Here is a 22827-nt window from a genome sequence, read left to right as displayed (position 1 = left end):
ACATAAATGCGCCAATAAATACATATATGGGTATCTGCAAGTATTTTTTATCCATACAGCTATAAATTCTACTATACACGTATATGCTCGCTTATACTCGTATATATAAGAACACTTATATACTCAGGTAGACACGTATATACGCGTACGTACTCGAGTAACTTACATACAAGCATACGATATAAAAGTATACAGGGTGAGTTTACATTCTTGAGCAAATTAATAAAAGGTGTTAGAGGAGAGGAGAAGAAGTAAGGATCACATAAGGAACATATGGTCACAAACACAATGCTGACGCGCTGCATGCACGCAAAGTGAGAAATTGATGGATGCAAAAAAAGTCACAAAGTTCTATATATATATACATATTACACAAATACAATTTTACACAACATTTTACGACTTAAGAAAGTTTTAAAGCGATTGATGAAATTTACGGCCTTCAGCTGTAACACATGTGTCGCATTCACAGATCCCTCTCTGTTGCAATAACGAGACTTTTGAAAAACTTACATCAGCCGCTGCGCCTTTGTTGCGATGCGTGTATTAGAGCTACTAAAGACCGTAACTTTCAACAACTGCTCTAAATATTTCTTAAAAACTAAAATGTTAGGTAAAATCATCTTTGTGCAAAAAATTTGTGCCCTGCTTTGCCTCCTGGCTTTGTGTGCATGTAGTCCGTCAGTGATTATAACTTCTTATGATTCTTTGCTTCTTATCCTCCCCTCTCACACCCCTTTGATTTTTGCCCAAGAGCTTAGATTCACTCTGTAGGCCGACAAGTATATAAGCATATATTCTCATTTATACATACGTGTACTGGTGTATACACGTTAATGTATGTATATATACGTCTATACAGGTATATAATCGTGTGTACACGTATAAACATGTGTATATACTCGTGCTTCCATATTATATATACGTGAGTAGACACGTACAAAGACGCACTGGATGTATCCACGAATTAACTCGTGTATACCCGTATATATATGCATGTACACTTATATATGCGTATATACGTCTATTATACACATATATACTCAAGTATGCACGTATTTTCTCGACATACAAGTGCATGCGCGCATATGATGTTCGTTTATATGCGTATATACTCGTATATCCACGTGACACGTACATATACGTGAGACGTACATGTGACACGTATGTACCCATGTAGACACGTATACACTCCTGTAGGTAATCACATATACATGCTTATATAATCACGTATACGTGCCTACTCAAGTATATACACGTATATACTTGAGTAGGCACGTGCATGCATGTATCTGATGTATACATGTATTTACTCATATAGGAACGTGTTTACTCCTGTATAACACGACACGTATATATTCGTGTATACACGTAATTATAAAAACAACTGAAATATACAAGTATTAAGGTTCTTTACAATGGTTTTGCTAATATTTTTAACTATGACTACTTTACTCCATGCTATGACCACTTTCCCCACTCCATGGGGTAAAGTGGTCATAAAAACATAGGGAAAAGAAAATTCTATAAAACTACTAAAATCAATATTTTTCTTCCTAAAATTCCATGTACCGTGTTCTTTAATAATGCAATGTAAATTAACAACAAAAAAAGTTGAAGTATTTAAAGAATTTGTTGCATTTATCATCCACCTAAGTTGAAAACCTACAATTTTATGACCACTTTACCCCACCAGACCCTATTAGTTTTAAGTTTGAAGTGAATCAAACTAGTGGCTCTTTTTAAGCAGCATTTTGATGTATTTTACTTACCCTGGATTTATCGGCAACTTTATAAGCTGTAACCTATATAAAAACTGCAAAAGCAAAACACGACATAAAATCTGTAGACAATTAAGGTACAAATGGTAGGAGAATCTCTCCTCTGTTTTAGTTGCAAGAGTTGGTACTAGTAGCTCTGGTGGCATGATTTAGAATTTTTTTTTTACTTAAGATCTAAACTTTAAACGCATTTTGCTTGAAACTTCATCACTTTGCTTCTCACTGCCACAACTCTGATTTTATTCGTTAAGCTAAATTTGCGTGTATATGGTACATAGTTTTGCTTTTCTTTTTTTTTTTTTTAAGCATGAAAACCAATAAAGAAAGCTCATTTCTTTTGCATTGAAAAGATGAGTTCCTTGTAAAGTAGAAACGCTTGTCTGGAGTAATCTGCAATTTGTGCTTTTTGACGTTATTTCTTATTTTACAGTAAAGGCGTGTTAATTTTAGAGTAAAATTTTACTACATTTCTGCAAAAAAATGTTTGGCACTAAAGAATTAAAAAATAAGTGTAAATTTATGCAATTTATTTCAATACTTATCTGTATCATGAAAATTTACTAGCTAAGTTAACTAATAGGAAAAGATATGAGTTTAAGCTTTAGTTAAATAGCCGATTGTGAGGAGAGAAAGACAAAAAATGTACAATTCTTTTTTGAAATGGTCCAGTTACTCAGTTCAAACAAAAGCAGAGGTTTAAAAACCCTGTAATTTAGTATATGAAATGATAGCTTGAGGGGTTAGAAATTCTGTTAGGTTGTTTTAACCTTTTTACAAGCATTGAAAATGTCATTCATGGGGGAAAAACACCTCAAAACTTTGTGAGAAATCTTTTATTTGAAATTCTTGACTTCATCAAGTTACATTTTAAAGAAAACAAAATAATTTTATATACAAAAATAATAAACATCTTCACAAATATTTCATTGCAATTTTTGAACAGCTACATATTGGCAATAAAATAAGTTTTTTTGGACATACTTAAAAGAAAACACCACTGTGTGTAGTAATATTAGTAATATTATAGAAATGTTCTTTGAAGATAAATGTATTTACTATCATTTTAATTTGAAAGTGAAAATAACAGCTTACATTTTCTTTCATTACCACTAAACTATAAGTTGTAATATTGAAGCGACAGAAATTTAAAAGATATGCTAAATTTTCAAACTTTTTTTTCTCCAAATTATGCTTATAGAGAAATTTATCAAATCAAGATGAAACAAGGATTCTTCTCACAAAATTACAAAAACAGGACATTTCATGGCAGAAAAATTCCCAATTGAATAAAAATTCAAATTAGGGACTCGCAAAACTAAAGATTCTACACCACTTCAGATGAAAATCTTGATTACTACGGCTGGAAGGTATCTTGAAATTATACGATTCCCATGATAGAAAATTTCTTGAAAACAAATTTTTGAATTGAGTTTTTTTTTTTTCTTAATGAGATTTTTGCCTTCTAAATGAAAAGACTATATGATTAAAAATTCATTTCTATTTAGCATGATCAAGAAAATATGCCATGTCAACAGTTAATGTATTCCTTCGTCTTTGCTAACTGTGTGCCAATTATACAAATCATGACAATTGTCTTTGGAAAAAAAAAAAACAAAATTATAGCAGTAGTCATTTTAATTATGGTTTATCAGATTAAGATTTAAGTTATGATAGAATATGGTATGATTAATATTATATTAACTTGTTTACAATTATGTTTCTGTGACTTAAGCACTATCTCCTTCCCCCTCCCCAATCTACTATAATGGTTAAAATTCTCAAGACTGAATATCATCTGGTGCCATTTATTCTTAAGGTATTATATACAAGGTCATTTTCATTAAATATACTCAATATCGAGCATTTTAAAGACATTTTATTAATCACTTAGCACTAGATAAAAAATCTAAATAGACATAACAGAAATCACAATTATATCTGTTTATTTTTGAGATCAATGTCTTCTGCACTTGTTCAAAACATTTTGAACAAAGTTCCACGGAATGAAAGATAGTAAATGAGTTACAAACTTTTCGCATCATTACATTAATATCGAAATATATCTTCATGAACATTTATATACAAAGGCTTTGGTATGAAATGTGCTATGTGCAAAAATGATATGTATGGAAAATTTAATTTTTTGCTTGATGCGTTGCTTGCTTACTCGCGATGCATTTAATTAGAGAAAATATTGACATAAGCTGTCTTCCTTCAAAATTGCAAAATTACGCTCCAAACTATATAAGTCACACACATTATTTACCATTTTAATACAAAATTGTGTTTGAAAATAATTTTCAGAAAAACAATATTATATGTTATGCAAAATTTACATGTGACAAAAAATGATCTAATCGCTTTATGTATAGCTTAAAGAAAAATGATAACTTTAAGAGTATATTGCACGAAGGTGCGTGTTGAAAATTGTCTTAAACAAGCACAAAATAAAACTCATTTTTTAAGTATAAGAAAAATGTTTTGACAAGAGAAATGCCACAAACATACTCATGATATAATTTCTGTAATGATACATAAAACACTTTTCTAAACTAAAATGAATTTAATGATATTTACAAACATTAAAATACTTTCCACATTAAATTTATTTATAAACTTTGGCTTCTTATCACATTTGAATAAAAATGACAGTGTGTATTTTATAAATACATAAACATATAAGATTTTTTTTTTTGCTTAACACAGGAGAACCAAAATTTTTAACAACATTAGATTTTTTAAAACGTTTCCTAGATAACTTAAAATTTTAACAAGACACAGTCATAATCAGAATTTTAAAATTAATAGTTCAGAACATATATTTTGAAGCTTGAAACAAAATTAAGTATCCAGTACAAATTTCTGGCAAAACTGAAAAAATTGCTTAATGCCCAAAGTTAAAACAACATCATATTGAAAACTTCAATGCGTTATAGAAACATGTAAAATTGGTCTAATTCCAATGCTAGATTTTTAAAAAAGTCAAAGAATAATGATTTAACTGTGTAACAATCTTGGTCCTGGTCACAACACAAGGTTTTATGTATATCTTGTTAAAAATTAGTTGTTAATAAAACAGTATTTTATATACAAAATTTCAAAATAGACATTTTCAAATCATATAAACATTAATTTCATTAAGAAAATGAAAATTAAAAGATAATGGTTTAAAGCAGCATAAGCTTAGCTGCCTGTGGGCAATTATTGTAATGTTTACAGACTAGTTTCATCATCATCATCATCATATGTAAAAGCAGTTCTCATATGTGTTGAATGTATCATCACTTTCTGACAAAGAGTGGAGTCCTATACTGCTCCTCCTGTACATCCACCTTAAATTGGGTTTACCAGATGGTTCTTGACTTCTCAACCAAGGAAGCTGTCAGGGGAAAAAAAAACATTAGATAAGACAATATACAGAAGTACTGATGATAATGCAAATTTCAAGCATAATTTAAAAATATGAACATTAGTTTAATAAATATTTTTAAATAAGGGCCAAATATACTCGCAATAAAGTGAACCTCTCCTTTTTCACAGGAATAAAATCGGGAAAATAGCGCACCCACGTGTAAAATGATCCATTTTTTTTTATAGGTTTGTTGAATATAAATGTCTTGAAAAAAAGTGAAGACATACTGAAGCTTGCAAAGTGCAAATTTCTTACTACTGTGTAAAAAGGCTTTGCTTCTTTATGCAGGTTTACTAATGTAAAAACTTTCTGACTTCCTCCCAATTTTTTATGACATCTAATTTTTTCAAATACATTTAAATATTTAGGCCCAGTAATTATATGAAAAATTCACTCACCCATAATTCAGTGTGATCCCACATTTTCCAAATAATTGAGGTTTTACTGCAAGTAACGAGCAGACGGCATACATTTGTCAAATCTTATATTTTTCTTCTAGTGATTTGCGGAAAGCGATTTGAACTAAGACGGAAGAAATGTCTAAATTTGTTCAGTTAAATCTTTTTTGACGATTTACCTTGCTTACGAGTTGAACGCCCAGCTATGTATCTTTCCTTTTGTTCTAAATTCCTCAGCTTATTTGCAAGTGCATGTTATACTTAATATGCTGTAAAAATAAGTAACCTTTTTTTTTAATTGACAATGCATTTTCCTTACAGCACAATAATGAATTGATGTTCAGGAAAAAACCTTCAAGTTTATAAAACCATGCTATTCACGTGTAATGGTTTGATACACAATTTAATTTATCAAAGCTTATTTGTGGCCAATTAAAACATTTTTCTGAAATTATTAACCGATAAATGCAGCAATAGATATTTTGTTTTACAAAAAAAAAAACTTCAAATGAATTTGAAATCAAAATTCTCTAGAGGCCATGATCACACACATTATGAATTACTCTCAGGTATACCACTAACTTCATCAGACAACTGCTGTTAACTTGAAATAACTATCCAGACGATGACTTATTTGAACATAGTATAGTAAAAACTAGGTTCAAAAAGTTTAAACTGAACTCTGATGTCTTCACTACATCAAACAAGCTAAATTTTTATACATCTGTATCAGATTTTAAACAAAATTTTACCAATTATGTATGAATTATGTTCTGTAATTTTAGTACTGTACAGCTTATAAGGATTACAGCTCTTAATCTTTTTTTTTTTTTTCAAATATAATTACCTAATTCATCAAATTTTTACAAGTCAGTACAAACAAACTAAATTCTTTTTGTTGATAAAACATGTTTAAAGTAAAAAAGATTAAATTTACAATGTAAATAAAACAAAAACAAAATATAAAAACAAATAAACAATAAAGAAACAAATTTACAATTTAAATAAAAATTGCATGAAGAGTAAGTATTATAATTTTGAGCTTAAGATACAAAATTCATCACAAAATACTAAATTGTTCCTATCTTGAAATTTTGAAACATGAAAGGGGTCACATTACACCATCAAAATAAGGCTAGAAAGGAATACTTACTCGTCTCTGGACACCTTCAACATTCCTTCTAAGTTGAAAGACAAAATGTTCACTGCTGAGCCATTCTAGCTGGATTTGTAATGGAAACTCACTTAGATGCAGACATCTTTCATCTGAAATAATATCATAATGAAATGAGTGAAATTTAATACAAACATTTGGAAATGTAAAAGGTATGTCTCTTAAAAAATTGATTTTGTAAAGTTATGGAAAGTTGAAGCCACTTTAAAATTTCATTAAAATTTAAGTTTCTGATGCTTGTAATATTTATATCATTACAAAGGACTCATCAGAAATAGAAGAAATTCAATTCACAAAACAGCTGAGTTAATATAAGTAAATGATTAAATTAGTGAAACTGAAATTGTTATCATACAGAAAATATTAATTGAGAAGTCAATTGAAATTTGAAGAGATCTTACTAATTTGATTTGAGTTACAGCTCAATCATGATTTTCCTAAATGTTTTTTAACTGAATTTTTTACAAACAAATATTTAAATTTATTTACTTATAGCAGAAAAAAGGATGGATGTAAGAGACACGGTTCACTTTTCAAGGATCAGCAATAACATTTTAGAACGGTACAATAATGTAACATAAATAAGCATCTTTGAGCATTTTTCTTTTTAAAAAAAAATGTACTTCTGATGCAAGGAAAGAATGCTGAATTACTTCAAGTATATAACCAAACTTACAGTCTTTGGTACAGCAAATTTCATACAGGGAAAACTTCTCGTAGAGTTCAGTGGAATTGTAGCAATGTAAGACCAACTGTATAAGTTCTGCAGTACTAGTCCTTTCTGATACCAAAAGACTTTTATACAGAGACTGCAAAAATAATGACATTTCATAATAAGTAATGGAAGTATTAAAAAGAAAGAAGAACAATACATTATGACGCATAGGTGATGAAAAATAGTTATCTTTTCTTTTAAAATTTAAAGTTTAAATGAATTTCAGAATTACAACATCAAGGAAAAATAGAGATCTTTAGTTTCTAACAGAAAAATTAATTATTTTGCTCTGCTCTGAAAAATGTCATCAATATGCTTCTTAGAGGCATAGTCATCTCTAACACAATTGTGTTAAATCAAATTATATCTACCAAAAGCACAATGAGAAATTACTTTTTGGATGGGGAGATAGTCTTTTCTGGCTGCGCTACTGATATATAGAATTTGATCGAATCGAACATGATCAATTGTATCAGACATGAATCTGTCCCTTAGTTTGTATAAACATAAAATATGGATCATATTTCCGGATTTCTATCAAAAACCTTTATAAATATGTCCAGAACATTTAATTCATCTCTTACTCTTACTTCAAAATAACATGTTTTCCAACTTACCCCTGCCATTAAACAGCTTCCACCAAAGACTTTCACCAAGCCCCCTCTTCTCATTTTCATGGAAAACCTAGGAACAGATTATGGAACTTTATTTGTGCCATCATATATATGGTAGCATTTAAAATTGTTTTGACCGATTTTACACAGATAAATTTGACATTTTTGCAATCGATTTTTCTTCTGATATAAATGATTATTAGGATTTAAAAACTTTACTTTCATTCTACAGCTTTATAACTAGCAATATTCTTTATTCTTTTTAGCAACTATTAAGAAGTAAAATATTTTCCCCGAGGAAAGTTTTAGTATAAATTTGTTTTTCTTTTTGGAAACTATTTGTAAAAAAGCTTATTTGAAGAAAATGATTCAACTTTGCCTATTTATTCAAAATTAGCGGTCTATTGTGAAGTATTGCACAAAATTGTCTTTTTCTAATTAATAGCTTTGATTACTTTTTTACCTATTGAAATTTCAAACTTTATATGGGAGGAGTTTTTTGATGCCACTTGTGAATTATTTGTTTTCCTACCTTTATAAATTTACATATAATGGAAAGGAGAAAAAACATTTTTTTTTTTGAATTTTAGTTTTTTTTAAGGAAAAAAAAACTTGAAATTTACAGTGAAATAATGCCTAAGAGTATGAGAGAATGAATTCGATATTGCTCAACATTAAATAATGGTTTTTTCCCCCTCACACAAAACTGTTTGCTTGAGTACTTGAGTTTAATTTTGAAGCTTTAAACCAATAAATGTATCTACCATAATTTATTTTGTCTTCAACAGAAAGAGCTCAATAACATTCGATAAAACAGCACTAATAAAGGCAGAAATCGACTTTTGATTAATAAAATAAGCTGGTTCAATCGATACAATTGCAAAGAATTTAATATAAGCTATCTATTATGACTTTTTCTCATCAAACGCTTATACTTCCGCTTTTCTTTTTTCTTATGATTTTGCCTGGTTTAAGTATATAGTTTTTTTCTTTATAAATATTCCCAATATAACATCAGACGATTGCTAAATTTTTTAAATAATTTTTTTGAGAAAAAGTTTCTCAGATCATAAATTCTACCTTAAAAATGTTTCCCTTCCCAGAATTTTTTTAAAAAAATACTCCTAACAACTTCTGTACTTATGTCGCAGCAGGGCAAATACTATCATTTAATTTTATTTGTTCATTTACTTTTTAAATAAAATCTAATGCATTAACTTCATTTTTGATCAAGTGTATGAATAACCTCTTGAAACAAATAAATAAGAACGCATAAAAAATGATCTCCATATTATTGTGAAATTTTTGTGCAAAAATTTCATTTCTGATATCTATTGGTTTTTTACTTAAAAATATTTGAGTTTCATCCATAGGTGCTAATGTTAGTTATGTTATACTTGTCCAAAAACACAGATGAAAAAAAAATCGTATTAAGCACATGTTTTATTTACGAAATTATTTTCTGATAAAGTCTGCAAGAAGCAAAATTTGCCTTTTTGATCGAAATTGGTAAAAGTTCAAATTTCGTCTAAAAGCAAAATGTTGAATAATGTTTTGGACTGAAATTGAACTAAACTTCATTAGTTAAAAAATCAAACATAAGACACTCGGCTGTACCAGCGAAAACAAAAAATTCGTTCAGGTTAGATAATGCGGTTCTGAATTACTGTCAGGAGCTAAAAATTCATAATTCCCCACCACTAAAACCTATGTTCAAAAATTTTGCTTTGTAATACTTACTGAATTGAACTTATTTACAAGTATTTATTTACTTTTTAACTATGCTTTTAAGATAAATACTTTTATATTCTTATTTCCATAATTGAAAACAATGTTCATAGTTTTTATTTTTATCTTAAAATATATAAATTTAATAAATCATTTAACGTAATATGATTGACACATTTAATGAAATATTTTTCTTATTTAAAAAAAAAACTTAATATATTGCATTTAAATAAAAATACCAAAATAGACCAAAATAGAAATAATTTATCATAGAATCATCAAAACTTTGAAGCAATGTTTTTTTTAAATTTTTTTATTTAACATTATAATTCAAACTCACTTGGACTCCCCTCTAGGGTGACACGCTTGCAGTTCTGCAGGGTGAGCATCATCTTCTAAAACTACCACAGATCGTATTGGAATGCCTATAAAGTGAAAAACATTTAAAAAAAAATAATACTTAAAAAAGAAGAAAGAGAAAAGAAAATGCGATGACTACACTACGAATAAGGTGTAAAACATGTTGCAACATTTTAAAATCAAACTGGTCGGAAATAATTTCATACTTGTGAATCTTTGTCTTAAAATGCTATTCAACAATGAAACACAAGACATTTTAAAAGTAGATACTTACAGGGGTCTGTCCAGGATTTTTCACAGGGTCCGTTTTTTGTGAAAAATCAAATAATTTTGTGAAAAATCAAATACTTTTGTGAAAAATCAAATAATTTTGCAAAAATTTTTTTTTTTTTTTTTTGCAAAAACGAAAGTTTAGACTCTTGAGATGGTGGAAACTGCATCATTGACACTTAAAGTTGAGTGTTTTCCCTATTTTCTGTTAAGAATATCATTCTTTAGTGCTTTTCTAGTATTTGGGGGGGGGGAGGCATCGCTCACTGGGAGATGGGCACCCCTCAAGTATCAGTATTTATCTACCATTCTACATCATGTTAAATTATACTAGAAATGTTATTTGTATAGTATTTAAAACAACTGTAAGAAAAAAAAAATCAGTCAGGGGTTCAGCATTTAAATTTTTAACCCAAGACACTGTTTAAGAGCACAGAGTTTCGTTTAAAACTCATAAATTCCGTGATTTTTACAAAAATAAAAAAATATTTTATTTGTTTACTTCTTAACTAAGCGTACTAAACATCGAAAATGCGAAAAATCAGATTCCCATAGCGGATGCAAAGAGATTGCAATCCTCAAAGTGAAGGCATCAAAAGTATAAAAACGGCTTGTAAAATAAATATTTTGGATAAAATTATTTTAGAATTGCATTTTAGAGCCCTATGATAAACATATCATTAATATCTGGACACAGTTGAAGCAATAATAATAATAATAATAATAAATAAATAAAATAAAAAATAAACGATCGATTCAGCATTTTAATTATTGACTCATAAAAGAAAATGGAATTTCGCTTTAAAAACCTGAAATAAGCTTTGTTACAAAAATAAAGAACCCTTTTCATTTATTTGCATCCTAATAAAGCGAAGTTAGCTTGAAAAAAGAATGAAATATGATTCTCATATCGGATGTAAAATGATTTCGTTTTTCAAAATGTAGGCATCTATAGAAAAAAAAGGTAAATAAAAGAGTTTGTTTTAAGTTAATTATCCTTTTTAGCATCGAAAAATCAAACCCATATAACTTTCTCCCAAAATAACAGTTTAACATCGCACCGCCAGACGCTAAGTGGCGATAAACAGTTAAACATCGCACCGCTAGACGCTGACGCTAAGTGGTGATTAGTTTGAATTTGGTAACTCTATCTGAAGCGATCACATCCCCCCCCCTACTACCCTTTGCAGTTCTAAGTTCATTTCGCTGTATATTATTGATTATTAAATCATGAGTGGGGAGAAAAGTGCTTACTACCCCTGTTCAGAGAATGTTGACGCTTTTTCAAAGAAGTTTACAACAACACCGCTGCATAAAACAAACAAGCAAAATTATAAACCAAACTGACTTTTAGCTGTTAATTTCTTTCAAAGAAACCAACAACAGGCATTATATTTATTTGGCCGTAGTAATTATTTATGGCTTGCAGGAGCATCACAAGAGTGCCGATTTTTTTTTTCTTTTGCGAAATTAGCTGATTTTATATAAGTTGATTCCTTTAATTTAACTTTAAAAAAGGTTCCAACCATTATCGGTTTTATACAGGAAATATGTTCTATTATTTTAATCTGAGATTTGCTCTTTCAATAAACAATTTGTGAAAGATCCGTTTTTGTTTATCAGAATTTTGTGAAGGGTCCGTTTTGGTTGATTGGGATTTTGTGAAAGGTCCGTTTTGGTTGATTGGATTTTTGTGAAAGGTCCGTTTTGCTTGATCGGATTTTTGTGAAGGGTCCGTTAACGGACCCAAATTTGCTCTGGCCAGACCCCTGACTTACTATATGTATTCAAAACTTCAATAAATATGAAAGTAAAATTTAATTTTATTTTTAGGAATAATATCCAATTTCAATAAAAAAAAATCCATGCAATAGTATAAAATTAGACCGAAATGTTAGAAAAGATAAAGTTGTAAGCATTTCTTACATAATGAATGAGTGAGGCTATGATGTATTATTGCCCTTTACGCAATTTTTACACTGTTACAACAACAAAAACCCATACTAAATTGTCATTTAGCAAAAGTTTATATGAGAATAGTATTTGAAAGTGGACATTAAGTTCCCGTGTGATTAGCAAGCACATCAGTGCCGAGGTCAGGTGGGAAGACACCGACAAGGTCGCAGTTAGTGATGCGAAGAAAATGCTCATCACGCGCTAACAGCTATTTTTGGGGATCATCCGCATATTATTATGGACCAGAGGCTTCACAGGTGTTCAATAGATGACGATCTTTTCGCGTAAGCTGCATCCCCAGATAAAGTTAAATCAACGAAACTTCAAAACCAAAATTTAAAAAGAATATATATATAAAAAAAAAGGTTAAAAGTGAGTTTTGAAAGAAAGCAGTTTAAAAACCGAAACCATTTCAAATTATTAGAAACTAGGGTAAATGAGTAGTTATGAGCATGGATAAGGGTTTTTTTTTTTTTTTTACTAGGATTGTTGGTGAACTGTGATATTGCAGTTTCAGTTCATGGAAAAAACATTCTCACTGTGTTAGAACTTAAAAATTGCATTTCTATAGCTGTGAAAATTTCATTAATTTTCGATCATGATTTATATTTATTTTTTCGAACTAAATTGGCAGACACTGGTTTGACCAGCACTCGCTTAGTTATGATCATACTAAAAACTAGTAATGGTCATGTAAGCTGAATTTAATTAATCCCCGGGAAATATACAAAATAATAATACTATCAATAAAACATTTTTCTCACGATACAATCAAATTTAAAGCATTTTTTCTCACGAATTCGAGATACATTAAAATTAAATGGATAACTGACAAATCGCTTTTGAAAGATTCGTCTGCACAACTAACTAGGGAAATAAATAAAATTTATAGAACTATTCTACTGCTGCATTTTTTATTCATCGTTTGTTAAATTAAGGTTATGTTTCATCATCCATCCTAAGTAATAATTTTGAGTAAGAAAGGCCAAAAACTTAATGTCATATGTGCTCCCCCCCCCCTTTAATTAAAATACTTACTTTCAATTGACTAGTAATGTGCACATAGGTTTGAAAATATCTTAAGCAACGTAAAGGCAAAAATAAGCCTATATGATAGAGAAAAAAAAACTAAAGAATGCGTACGTATCCATAAAACTACGATTTGATAAAACAGCAGTGTCAGGTATTTAAGAAAGAGAGCTTTCAAAAACTTATGTGTTAAGAAAATTCACTATTGGCGACTAAGATGCATTAACATAGTCACAAAGTAGATAAAAAATTATGTTAAAAAAAATGGTGAGAGTGTTCTTGAATGATGCTATTTTGAAAATCCACTCTAATGGTGTTCCTGGAATAACGATTACAAGCTTGTTATTGACAATAGTATAAGACAAACCTGCCCATTACAGATTAGGATGCCCATAACAACTAGTCATTTACCCAATCGCGGTATTCGAAAGCTATCAGGGCCGAATGCGGATCAAACAATTGAAAACCCAGAGTAACATTTTTTGGCTTCCACTTTTTTTTTCTAATAGTAAAGAAGCCCCATCCCCATAGACGCAGACACCGTCTAGACTGTCGAAAAGCAAACAAAACTGTGTTCGCTTTCTTTTATATTATTACATCCATTCAATTGATAATAGCTGGATCAAGTCCTGCATTGAGAGTTCCCGAACTTCATGATCATCTTTTCTTAATTATTTTATGCCCATTGTTTTTTTTCATTGAAGAAATCCCCCCTCTTCCTCCTAGAGCGAAACTGTTTCATCATCAAGGTTATTAAATCGACAATATTTAGATCAAGAATACTTGCTAGGAGAAAAATCATTCAATTTTCATACAAAACGAACCACAACCACAAAAATGAAAAAAGGTTCTTTGATTTTCATGAATAAAATTAAAAAAAAAAAAAAAAAAAAAAACGAATCTCAAGTACAGGAAGCAAAAAAATACATACCCGTCTTCCGCATCCAGACTTCCATAGTAAGATAGAAGAGATTAGGATCTCGGTGTTTCATCTTAAACTTCGATAACAACATGCGAACGATATCTTTGCTTGTCGTTTGCTGAGATATGCAGAGTGTTTTATATTCCATATCGGCGCATAACACCTTTGTATATACCTTGATAGTGCACTGCAAAAAAAAAGAAATTTATTCTTAATTATGAAAAAAATAGATTACCAAGAACAGGGGTTTTTTTTTTTTTTTTTTTTAAGTTGCACTTCGAATGCCTTTTTCAGATTATAAGCTCGACAGGAAGGAGACTCCTCAAAGATATAATACTGTACTATAAACGAGATGCATTCTCGCACGACTACGAAAGTGACGTACAGACTTACGCATATCGACAGAAGTTTATTATATTTGGCAAACAATATAAGCTAATTGCAACGTATGCCCGTTGAAATTTAAATGATTTTCAAAAGTTGGGGGGGGGGGGGTGGATGCTATTCAAAGGGGTTGCACTAGTTCTCATAAATTCAACGTTCGTGACCGGAATAATCGGAATAATAGCAGAATACAAAGAGAAATTCCCTGTTTTCCTTGAAGATGAAAATTTACATATCTCAAAAAGATTCCCATATTTTCTCATAATAAAAGACTGAACAAGCTTTTAAGCAATCATAGAATAGTATTTGACTTTTAACTGTGCTCAAGTTGCATCGTTTAAGGTTTATATCCGCCTTTACACTTCGAACAGACACAGTCTTTGATGTCGAAAACGAAAACAAAACTTTTTCTGCTAGTTTCTCTCCTCTATTCTTTCACCCATTCAGTTAAAAACAGCTGAATAAGTACTACGTGTCTAAAACAATTGTAAACCATTCATGAGACACTAACGGCGAAAGAAATCCCACGAAAAGTCAAGTATTAGAGCTCTTGATCAGGATGAGATTTTTATTAATTTCAGAATGATATTATTCAATCGAAAATATGTTTGTCTCAGGAAAAGACTGGTTATTACGTCATCAATTTCAATTTTGTAAAAAAAAAAAAAAAAAAAAAAAAAAATTGCCAGCAGTAAGCTGCTAATGTGTAAATTTAGTTTTGAACTTGAAAAATTGATCGTTTCAAATGACAATAAAAATGTGATGAAATTTATTTTGCCTTTCCTAGTTTAACTATCAAGCCCTAAATTTATATCAAGCTAGACAGCAACAGCAAGCCTTCTCTGGAGGTAGAAAAGATCTCTTAAAACACCATAGTTTTAAACACCTGAAGTTGAAGATAGGGTTTTGTCAATAAGACACAGCCTTTGTTATTAAAACAACTAAATTACGACTATTAATATGAACTGAAAAAGTGGCAATAACGAAGAAAAATTTTAAGTCCAAAATAAAAATGGTTACGAAAGGGAATTAAACAATCATGGTCCTTTAATGAAGGATATGTTAGCATTAACTTATGTCTTTACCAGAAACTTTTTGGTCGTTTGGGAAGTGGTGGATTTAAGTAATAAAAGTGACTTTTTCGGAAGGCCGTTTAGTTATTTCCATAAATGAATAGCAGTTTTGTCAGACATTTATATCTGTGTTAGATATTTTAAATTTTTACTGCATACTATTTCCAAACACAGAAAAGGAAACTCCCAATAAAACCCAAACACGTTTATGCAGTTTTTGTCCTACGACATTGGTTTCACTTAATCCCTGTTATGTAAATAGGATTCAAATTTGAAAACAGTACTACAGATACATCGAGACTTTCCAGTCTATTATTAGATGTAGCTTAATTTAATTACCATGATATACATGTATACATATGTAGGTAAAAAACAAATCAAGAAATGAGAGCATTTCATTGTTTTTCAGTTGATGAGTGAATGATAGATAAATGTAACAAAGAAAGCAACCGATTTTAAGCTAGTGCTTCAGCCTGCTGTACACACATTTGAATAGGAAGCAATCACAAAATCGAACAGTGCTTTTCTGTATCAAATAGTGGCAACCCTTTGGGCCAGTGGGCCAGACAATGGTGGCGTTGTGAGCGTTTTGATTGGGGGAAAGGGGCGTAGTCCAGCAATCCAACAATGCAACGAAGCGGAAAGATCGTGAGTAGCTGGAAGGGTCACTGCCGCGACTAAAATAACGACTAGTGCTACAAATTAGTTGTGATGATAAAAAGTAAAGCAAAGGAAAGAATGTATAAGGGACCAGTGAAATTAAGAAGAACAAAAAGCGATGAATTGTGTGTCTGCCAACTCCGATTTCATCAACTGTATATTCTTTACAATGAAGAAGTATTGGTAGAACGTAACATGCAATTAATTAATCAAAAATAAAAAGGTGAAAATATTTCGCTGCTTTCGATGAGACGAAACTTGTCTGGGTTTAGGAAGGAATTTTACACCTGTCAAGAGGATTTTAATTGCTGTTAATATAACGAGAGTGCCCACGATGGGGGCCATTGCGCAGACTGTGCCATTGAAATTTTTAGGGGAAAGAAATTTGTTTTAGAGGGTCTTTTTTCTTCCTTTTTTCGGATATCGTTCTTACGGTCCAAAGCTTATTGATGGAGGTGCGGCAATACTTTTGTGAGAATAGGAATCTCTGGTTATAAAACCTAACTATGACACAATAGAATGGTCGTATTTTAACACTGAATGCAGTATACAACAGCCGTTAAATAATTTTTCGTACATTCAGTATTAGAACTCACATTAAATTATTTAACTTTCAACATCGACTTTTCCAGCATGATGATAAAACATAACTGTTGACTTTATGCAGTAGCACGATTGTAAATACATCCTTTAAAGTAGTATGACTCTTTTCTTTTCGTTCATTTCTCAAAAACTATGTATATATACGATTAGTAGAATTAAGTTTTTACAACAAACTGTAAACATGAGCAATGCAACAACCATTAAAATAGTTGATGAAGCAAAATCACAATAATTAAAATTAATACTAATACTAAGCTATAAAAATACACATGCATAAAAAGTTATACGGGAAAATATTAAAACACACTACCACGTGAAATTACTAAATAATTAGCAGAAAGTAATATTTTGATTTTTTTTCAAATAGTTTCTGGGCTATAGAAATTTTACTTCTGCATTGATGTTTATTACCCACGGAATTTTTAACTTGAGGTTAAAAAAAATAACGGCTCGGAAAATGGGTGCGGCTATGATAGCTGTCACACTCGTGGGTAGATACCAGGATTGAAATCTTCTCGTTTTTATTCATCATTAGAATATTTTGCCATTAATAATAATAAATTTCCGTTTTATTAATTTATTTTAATATCTCACCATGCCGGAGGACCTTAAAATGACGCTAATGAAAACAATATTTACTGTAGCCATTTTTTACACACTAGAATATTTTGCAATAACAAAATTATATTTCCACATTTTATTTATTTATTTATTTTGATTTCTCACCCTGCCGGATGAGTTTTGAAATGACGTTATCGAAAACAATATTTACTACTGCTATATTTCTTAAAATGTCATTTAATAATTCATCAGCATAGTAACAAAATTTGTAAACAATGGCATTGTACGGTAATTAACAAATGTTTATTCATACCTCTACATAGAAGTTAAAAAATAAAAATTTAAGAAAATGAACTCATTTTCGTGGGCTTCACAAACTTGTCGAAACAGAGTGAGAATTTACAAAAGTTTATTTTGTACGAACCTCGAAACGTTTAAAATGAACATTATATATAGGTAATCATATAATTCATTTCCTCATTATAACTCTCATTCAAATATAGCGCGCTCTTCTAAAAACGTAAACGTAATAAAACTTGGCTTTAAATTTGAGAGCACTCACCTATTAAGAATATGGTAGTTCAATGGGTATTTCTTAGGAAAAAATTTCTCCCCCTTTTCGCCATTAAGTAAAATAGGGTTGTACTCGAATTTCTGAATGCGCTACATTTTAAATGATAATTATTTGCACTCTTATTTCTCACAAAACAAAAATATTTTTTTTAACTCTTTTTATTTAAAAAAAATAATAATTAAGATAATTTTTTAGCTGATTTTATCAAAATTGTAAGAATAAATTTACTGCAGACGCACAAATCAGTTACTTGAATGTTAGTTAAATCGTCATTTTTAGAGACCTTGACTGTATGACGTTTCGGAATGTATTGCGTTTTTTATCGTCTCCGGACAAGCGCGATGTAAAAAGATGGGTAGCATATTTCCAATCAGTGTCTCAATGCAAGGTATACCCAAAAGTAACGCATAACTATGGAATATATTCAAAAGAATCTATATTTCGATTATTTTATGATCGTAAATTATGCCCATATCATTACTCGTTACTTAAACTGTAATTTTGGTCAAATTTATCAAATTTTAACGTTGCAATTTTATCCTTTTAGAACAAAGTTGCCACAAATTTAATTTCACATTTTTTATACCTAATCCTGATCTCAGTTGAAGTAAATCACCTAATACAAATAATTTATAAAGTTGAATAAATGCACAACAAACGCCGACCAAAGAATTTGTCGGATGTCTTTTCATCCATAAACTCACTTATTTTGCACTAAAAAGTGGTTCATTGCAACCCCGAAACATGTGCCCGCAGCAATGTGCATTTTTTGTGCAATTAAACGCTGTTACTTCTTATTTTAACTATTTTATAATTTAACTTTTTTTAATGTTATTGAGACAACAGAATCTGAGTATTAGCTACAAAAAAAAAGTTTCAAGGCAGGAGTTAAGAATGAGAACATATTACTTGTGTTAAATGTACTACTACACTCAAAGTCGCGAATAAAATGTCTTTAAATAATCCTTTCAATCTAACCGCAATCTCATTTTGGAAACAACAAACATTACACGAAAACTTGCTACAACACACAATACATAACGTCATACTAACCCATGCAAAACCTATGAGTGAGGCTTTTGCAAACCATTGTTATAAGGAGGGAAAAAGTTGAGTCAAAGAAAAAACGGGAAGCACTGAACCGCGATCATCACGATTTTTCCTACAAGTTCAAAAAAGAAGCGCTTCCCAACACTTGCAAAATAAAAGACTTTCAACCGCTCGCAACAAGGTACTTATGCGTAACAGCATTTCAAAGCGATTCGTATAAAAGACATCTTCTGTTCTCTGCTTCTGAAGCAATATACTGTAGAATCACAATTTACACTGCTGAATCATTGAATAATGTATCACGAAATTTGTCTTTTTATAATTGCGTAATTACAGGAAACCGCGAATCGTGTGTATGTTTCAATTCCCTACTCAAAAAACCTCTCGCATTTCCTACATATTCGACTACACGATCATTGAACAATATGAACAGAAACATCAAAACAGTATGTTTCAGCAATAAAAAATACGGCAGGAAGGATGACGTATTATATTACTTCTTTCATCGCCCCCACTCCCCTGGTATGGAAAAGTGACATTTTGGGCAAAACCATTTCAGATGCGTGTTAGAAAAATAAATTTTAGGTTATTGTGCCAAAAATAAATTTTCAAAGAGTAACACAAATGATTTTTCTTTATGTCAAACAATTTGAATCCTGGTTCTGATAATTAAATTGCGCCAAATGCGTTTTAACACTCATGATATCCGGAAAGATTGGTTTAAGCAGGAAACAAATAACTGCACAATAAAGTAATTTACTTGCTCAACAACGCTTGCAGCAATGTAAATTTGAGAAGCAAATTCGGACTCTTTTTCAGTTTTCTTTAATTTAGAAAACACATTACCTTATAAATAATAAATTGTGTAATGGAGCTTGTATATCTTAATAAGAAAAACATAAAAAGCTGCGCGTTCAAAGTTTTCTATATATACATATAAAGGAGTTTATCTATATATATATACATATAAAGGAGTTTATTATCACACAGAGTACTATTTGGTACGCAGTGTTCAGTTTCCGTTCCATTGAATGGATATCATTTGACATTGAAAGTACAGAACGGAAGTTTGAGATGGTTAAAAAGTTTTTTTAACTGATTTTATTTATTTCTGTTGTTATTATTTGTTAATAATTCTGATGTCTTAACACGAAGAAAAAATATAAAGTATATGTATTCGATTCATTAATAAAATAAATTTTGAATTTAGTGGGATACAGGGGTCCCAAAACGGCCCTTAAAGGGTTAAACATTTTTTCAATTTAATTTTAGAAAAAAAGTCCCCCCAGCTGAAATTTTCAACTAAATCTTTAAAATATTGCACGTAATTTATATTTGAAGCACTGATTTCAGGTTATAAGCAGGGCACAATAAATCCCGGGATGCCAAGTCGACCGAGCAACTTAAAATAACAACTTGGCTACTAGAGTGCTTTCAGAACAAAAATCTTTCAGAAGCCTTGTTACCCTAATTTTTTTCTGAGAAATAATTTGTGTCGCGCCTAAATATTTTTCCTGGCTCCTAAGATTTTAGTTTTTATCAGTCTCTGATTATTAGCAATATAATTTTTGATATTCAATTAATGTTTAAAGAATACCCGACATCCACCCTAACAAAAAAACGTAAAATTCGGGAACCAGAACGGAAAGTGATCGTTTTAGCCATGGCGATCAGACGATGAGAGGATTAACATCCCACTTTTCCTCGCTTCATTCCCTAATGAGCGAAGATTCACTTTCCGATGGATATGACTCATATGCCGTAGCGGAAAGTTTAGCGAAAAGGAAGAATGACTTTTTACAGATGAAATCACAAAGTCACTTGAGAAAACATGGTCATCGATCACCACCGGTGCAGTAAATACAAGTCCATGTCAAAGTCTTCAGTCAGATCATGTTCACAGTCACTTAGAAAGAATTTCAGAGATGAAAGGAAAACCTCTTGTCATCGGTCTTTCAAGATTTTCAACATTAAACAGTCATAATATTTTCCCAATCAAGTTGTGACAGTAAAGATATTTCTGTTATATTATTCTTTGGTAGTAGGGTGAGTAAAGTAAATGATTAACTTAAAAATGTTTAAGGAAGAAATATTAATAAAAAAATTATATGTGTCTGCATTTCCACACATAATATTCTTAAGCAATACATGCAATGCAATTCAAAGAAACTGCAATTACTCTTAAACCCTCAACTAGTACTATGATTTTGTTATAAAGGTGATGAGGTGGGGAGCATGTAATCCCAATATATTCTTTCTTGTGAACACTGTGGAATTCAACACATTGAAGTGGGAAAAATCCCAACAGTATTTGCATTATTTATTTACAGCTGAAGACAGTCCCATACATATACAGCCAACACAAACAGGCTGCCATGCCATCGTGATTTTTCGCAAAACCCTAGATTGAGCTCATAAGACTCCCAAGATCTAGACAAAAAACAATTCTTAAATTAATTCACTTCTTTGTGACTGCTACTATTGTACTGCCGTGGGAATATGAAGGGCAGTAACTGCAAAAAAAAAATTTTTTTTTTACAAGCTTGCTTATTTATTTACCACTGGGGAAAAAAAGAGCGAAGAAAAACGTCTAACTACAATATTTCCCTATTGTTAGCATTGAAACCAAAAACGCATTTCTTCAAATATCTAGAAAACTCACTTCTTCAGATACTGCCGTTTATCTGCCCACGGCAATGTACTGGTCGCTTATTAATCGCAAAAGGGAAATATGATAACCAATAATGAAACGTATCTCTGAACAATTATTTCTTTGAAACGATTTTCTTTAAAAGGGTGTTAAAAAAAATCTTGATACAAATGTACAGACAGTGCAAAACAGATAGACTGGAAACGCGTACTATACGGGGTGTTTCGTTTTAATCTGCAAAAGACCTCTATTTACGCAACCGTTAGTCCTAGATGCATACTTCCAACTGCAAAAATGTTCAAAATCAGATGTAGAGTTAAGACATTGAAAATTTTGAAGTAAAAATAATAATGACTAAAAAAAATACAAAATCTAACTTTGTATATGAGCCCTAGGTCCCCTAACTTATATTTAGAGAAATAAATTCCATTGAAAACTTATTGACACTACATTTGTGTTACCAAAACTCAAGGAGATATTCCAGTTCAAAGTTTTAAGGGACCATACAGAAGATAAGATTGGAACTTATCGCCCTTTCAGAAGAATGACAGCTTGTCAAAGTAGAAAAAACAAACAAGGTATTTATATTTTTCATTGCTATTCAAAAATTCATGCAAATGTTATGCCGTGATACGCAAAAACACATTGCAAAACCTCGAACAATTTGAGAAACCACACTATGTACACATATAATTTTAAACACTTGTTAACCGCTATACTTCACCCCAAAGTGTGTTATTGACGGCGAGTCTAAAATGGTTGAAAGTCACAAAACGCTGCGTTTCATATTTCGGTTGATATTGGTCGTACTAATTTCAAACTTTTTGAGTTGGAATTGTTTTTCAATGGAAATTATTTCCCTAAATAAAAGTTAGGGGACCTTGGGCCCGTATAATAAAAAGTTAAATTTTGT

The 22827-nt window shown here is 30.6% G+C and overlaps 1 protein-coding gene across 1 annotated transcript in view; it reads right to left on the bottom strand.

Annotated features, from left to right (window-relative positions):
• Positions 1 to 2637: 2637 nt before the first annotated feature.
• LOC129218457 (uncharacterized) overlaps positions 2638 to 22827 on the bottom strand; it is a 95367-nt gene continuing 75177 nt past the window's right edge. Inside the window, exons 3-8 of the mRNA XM_054852733.1 lie at positions 14369 to 14546; positions 10163 to 10247; positions 8098 to 8164; positions 7442 to 7574; positions 6745 to 6857; positions 2638 to 5160 (exon numbers count right to left, since the gene is read on the bottom strand). Coding sequence (XP_054708708.1) covers positions 5023 to 5160; positions 6745 to 6857; positions 7442 to 7574; positions 8098 to 8164; positions 10163 to 10247; positions 14369 to 14546 — 714 coding nt within the window. The 3' untranslated portion in view covers positions 2638 to 5022. The remainder of the gene's footprint in view (positions 5161 to 6744; positions 6858 to 7441; positions 7575 to 8097; positions 8165 to 10162; positions 10248 to 14368; positions 14547 to 22827) is intronic.

The sequence above is a fragment of the Uloborus diversus genome, chromosome 3 (genome assembly GCF_026930045.1).
Source record: "Uloborus diversus isolate 005 chromosome 3, Udiv.v.3.1, whole genome shotgun sequence".
Taxonomy (NCBI): Eukaryota; Metazoa; Arthropoda; class Arachnida; order Araneae; family Uloboridae; genus Uloborus; species Uloborus diversus.
This window is presented reverse-complemented; position numbering and strand designations above follow the sequence as displayed.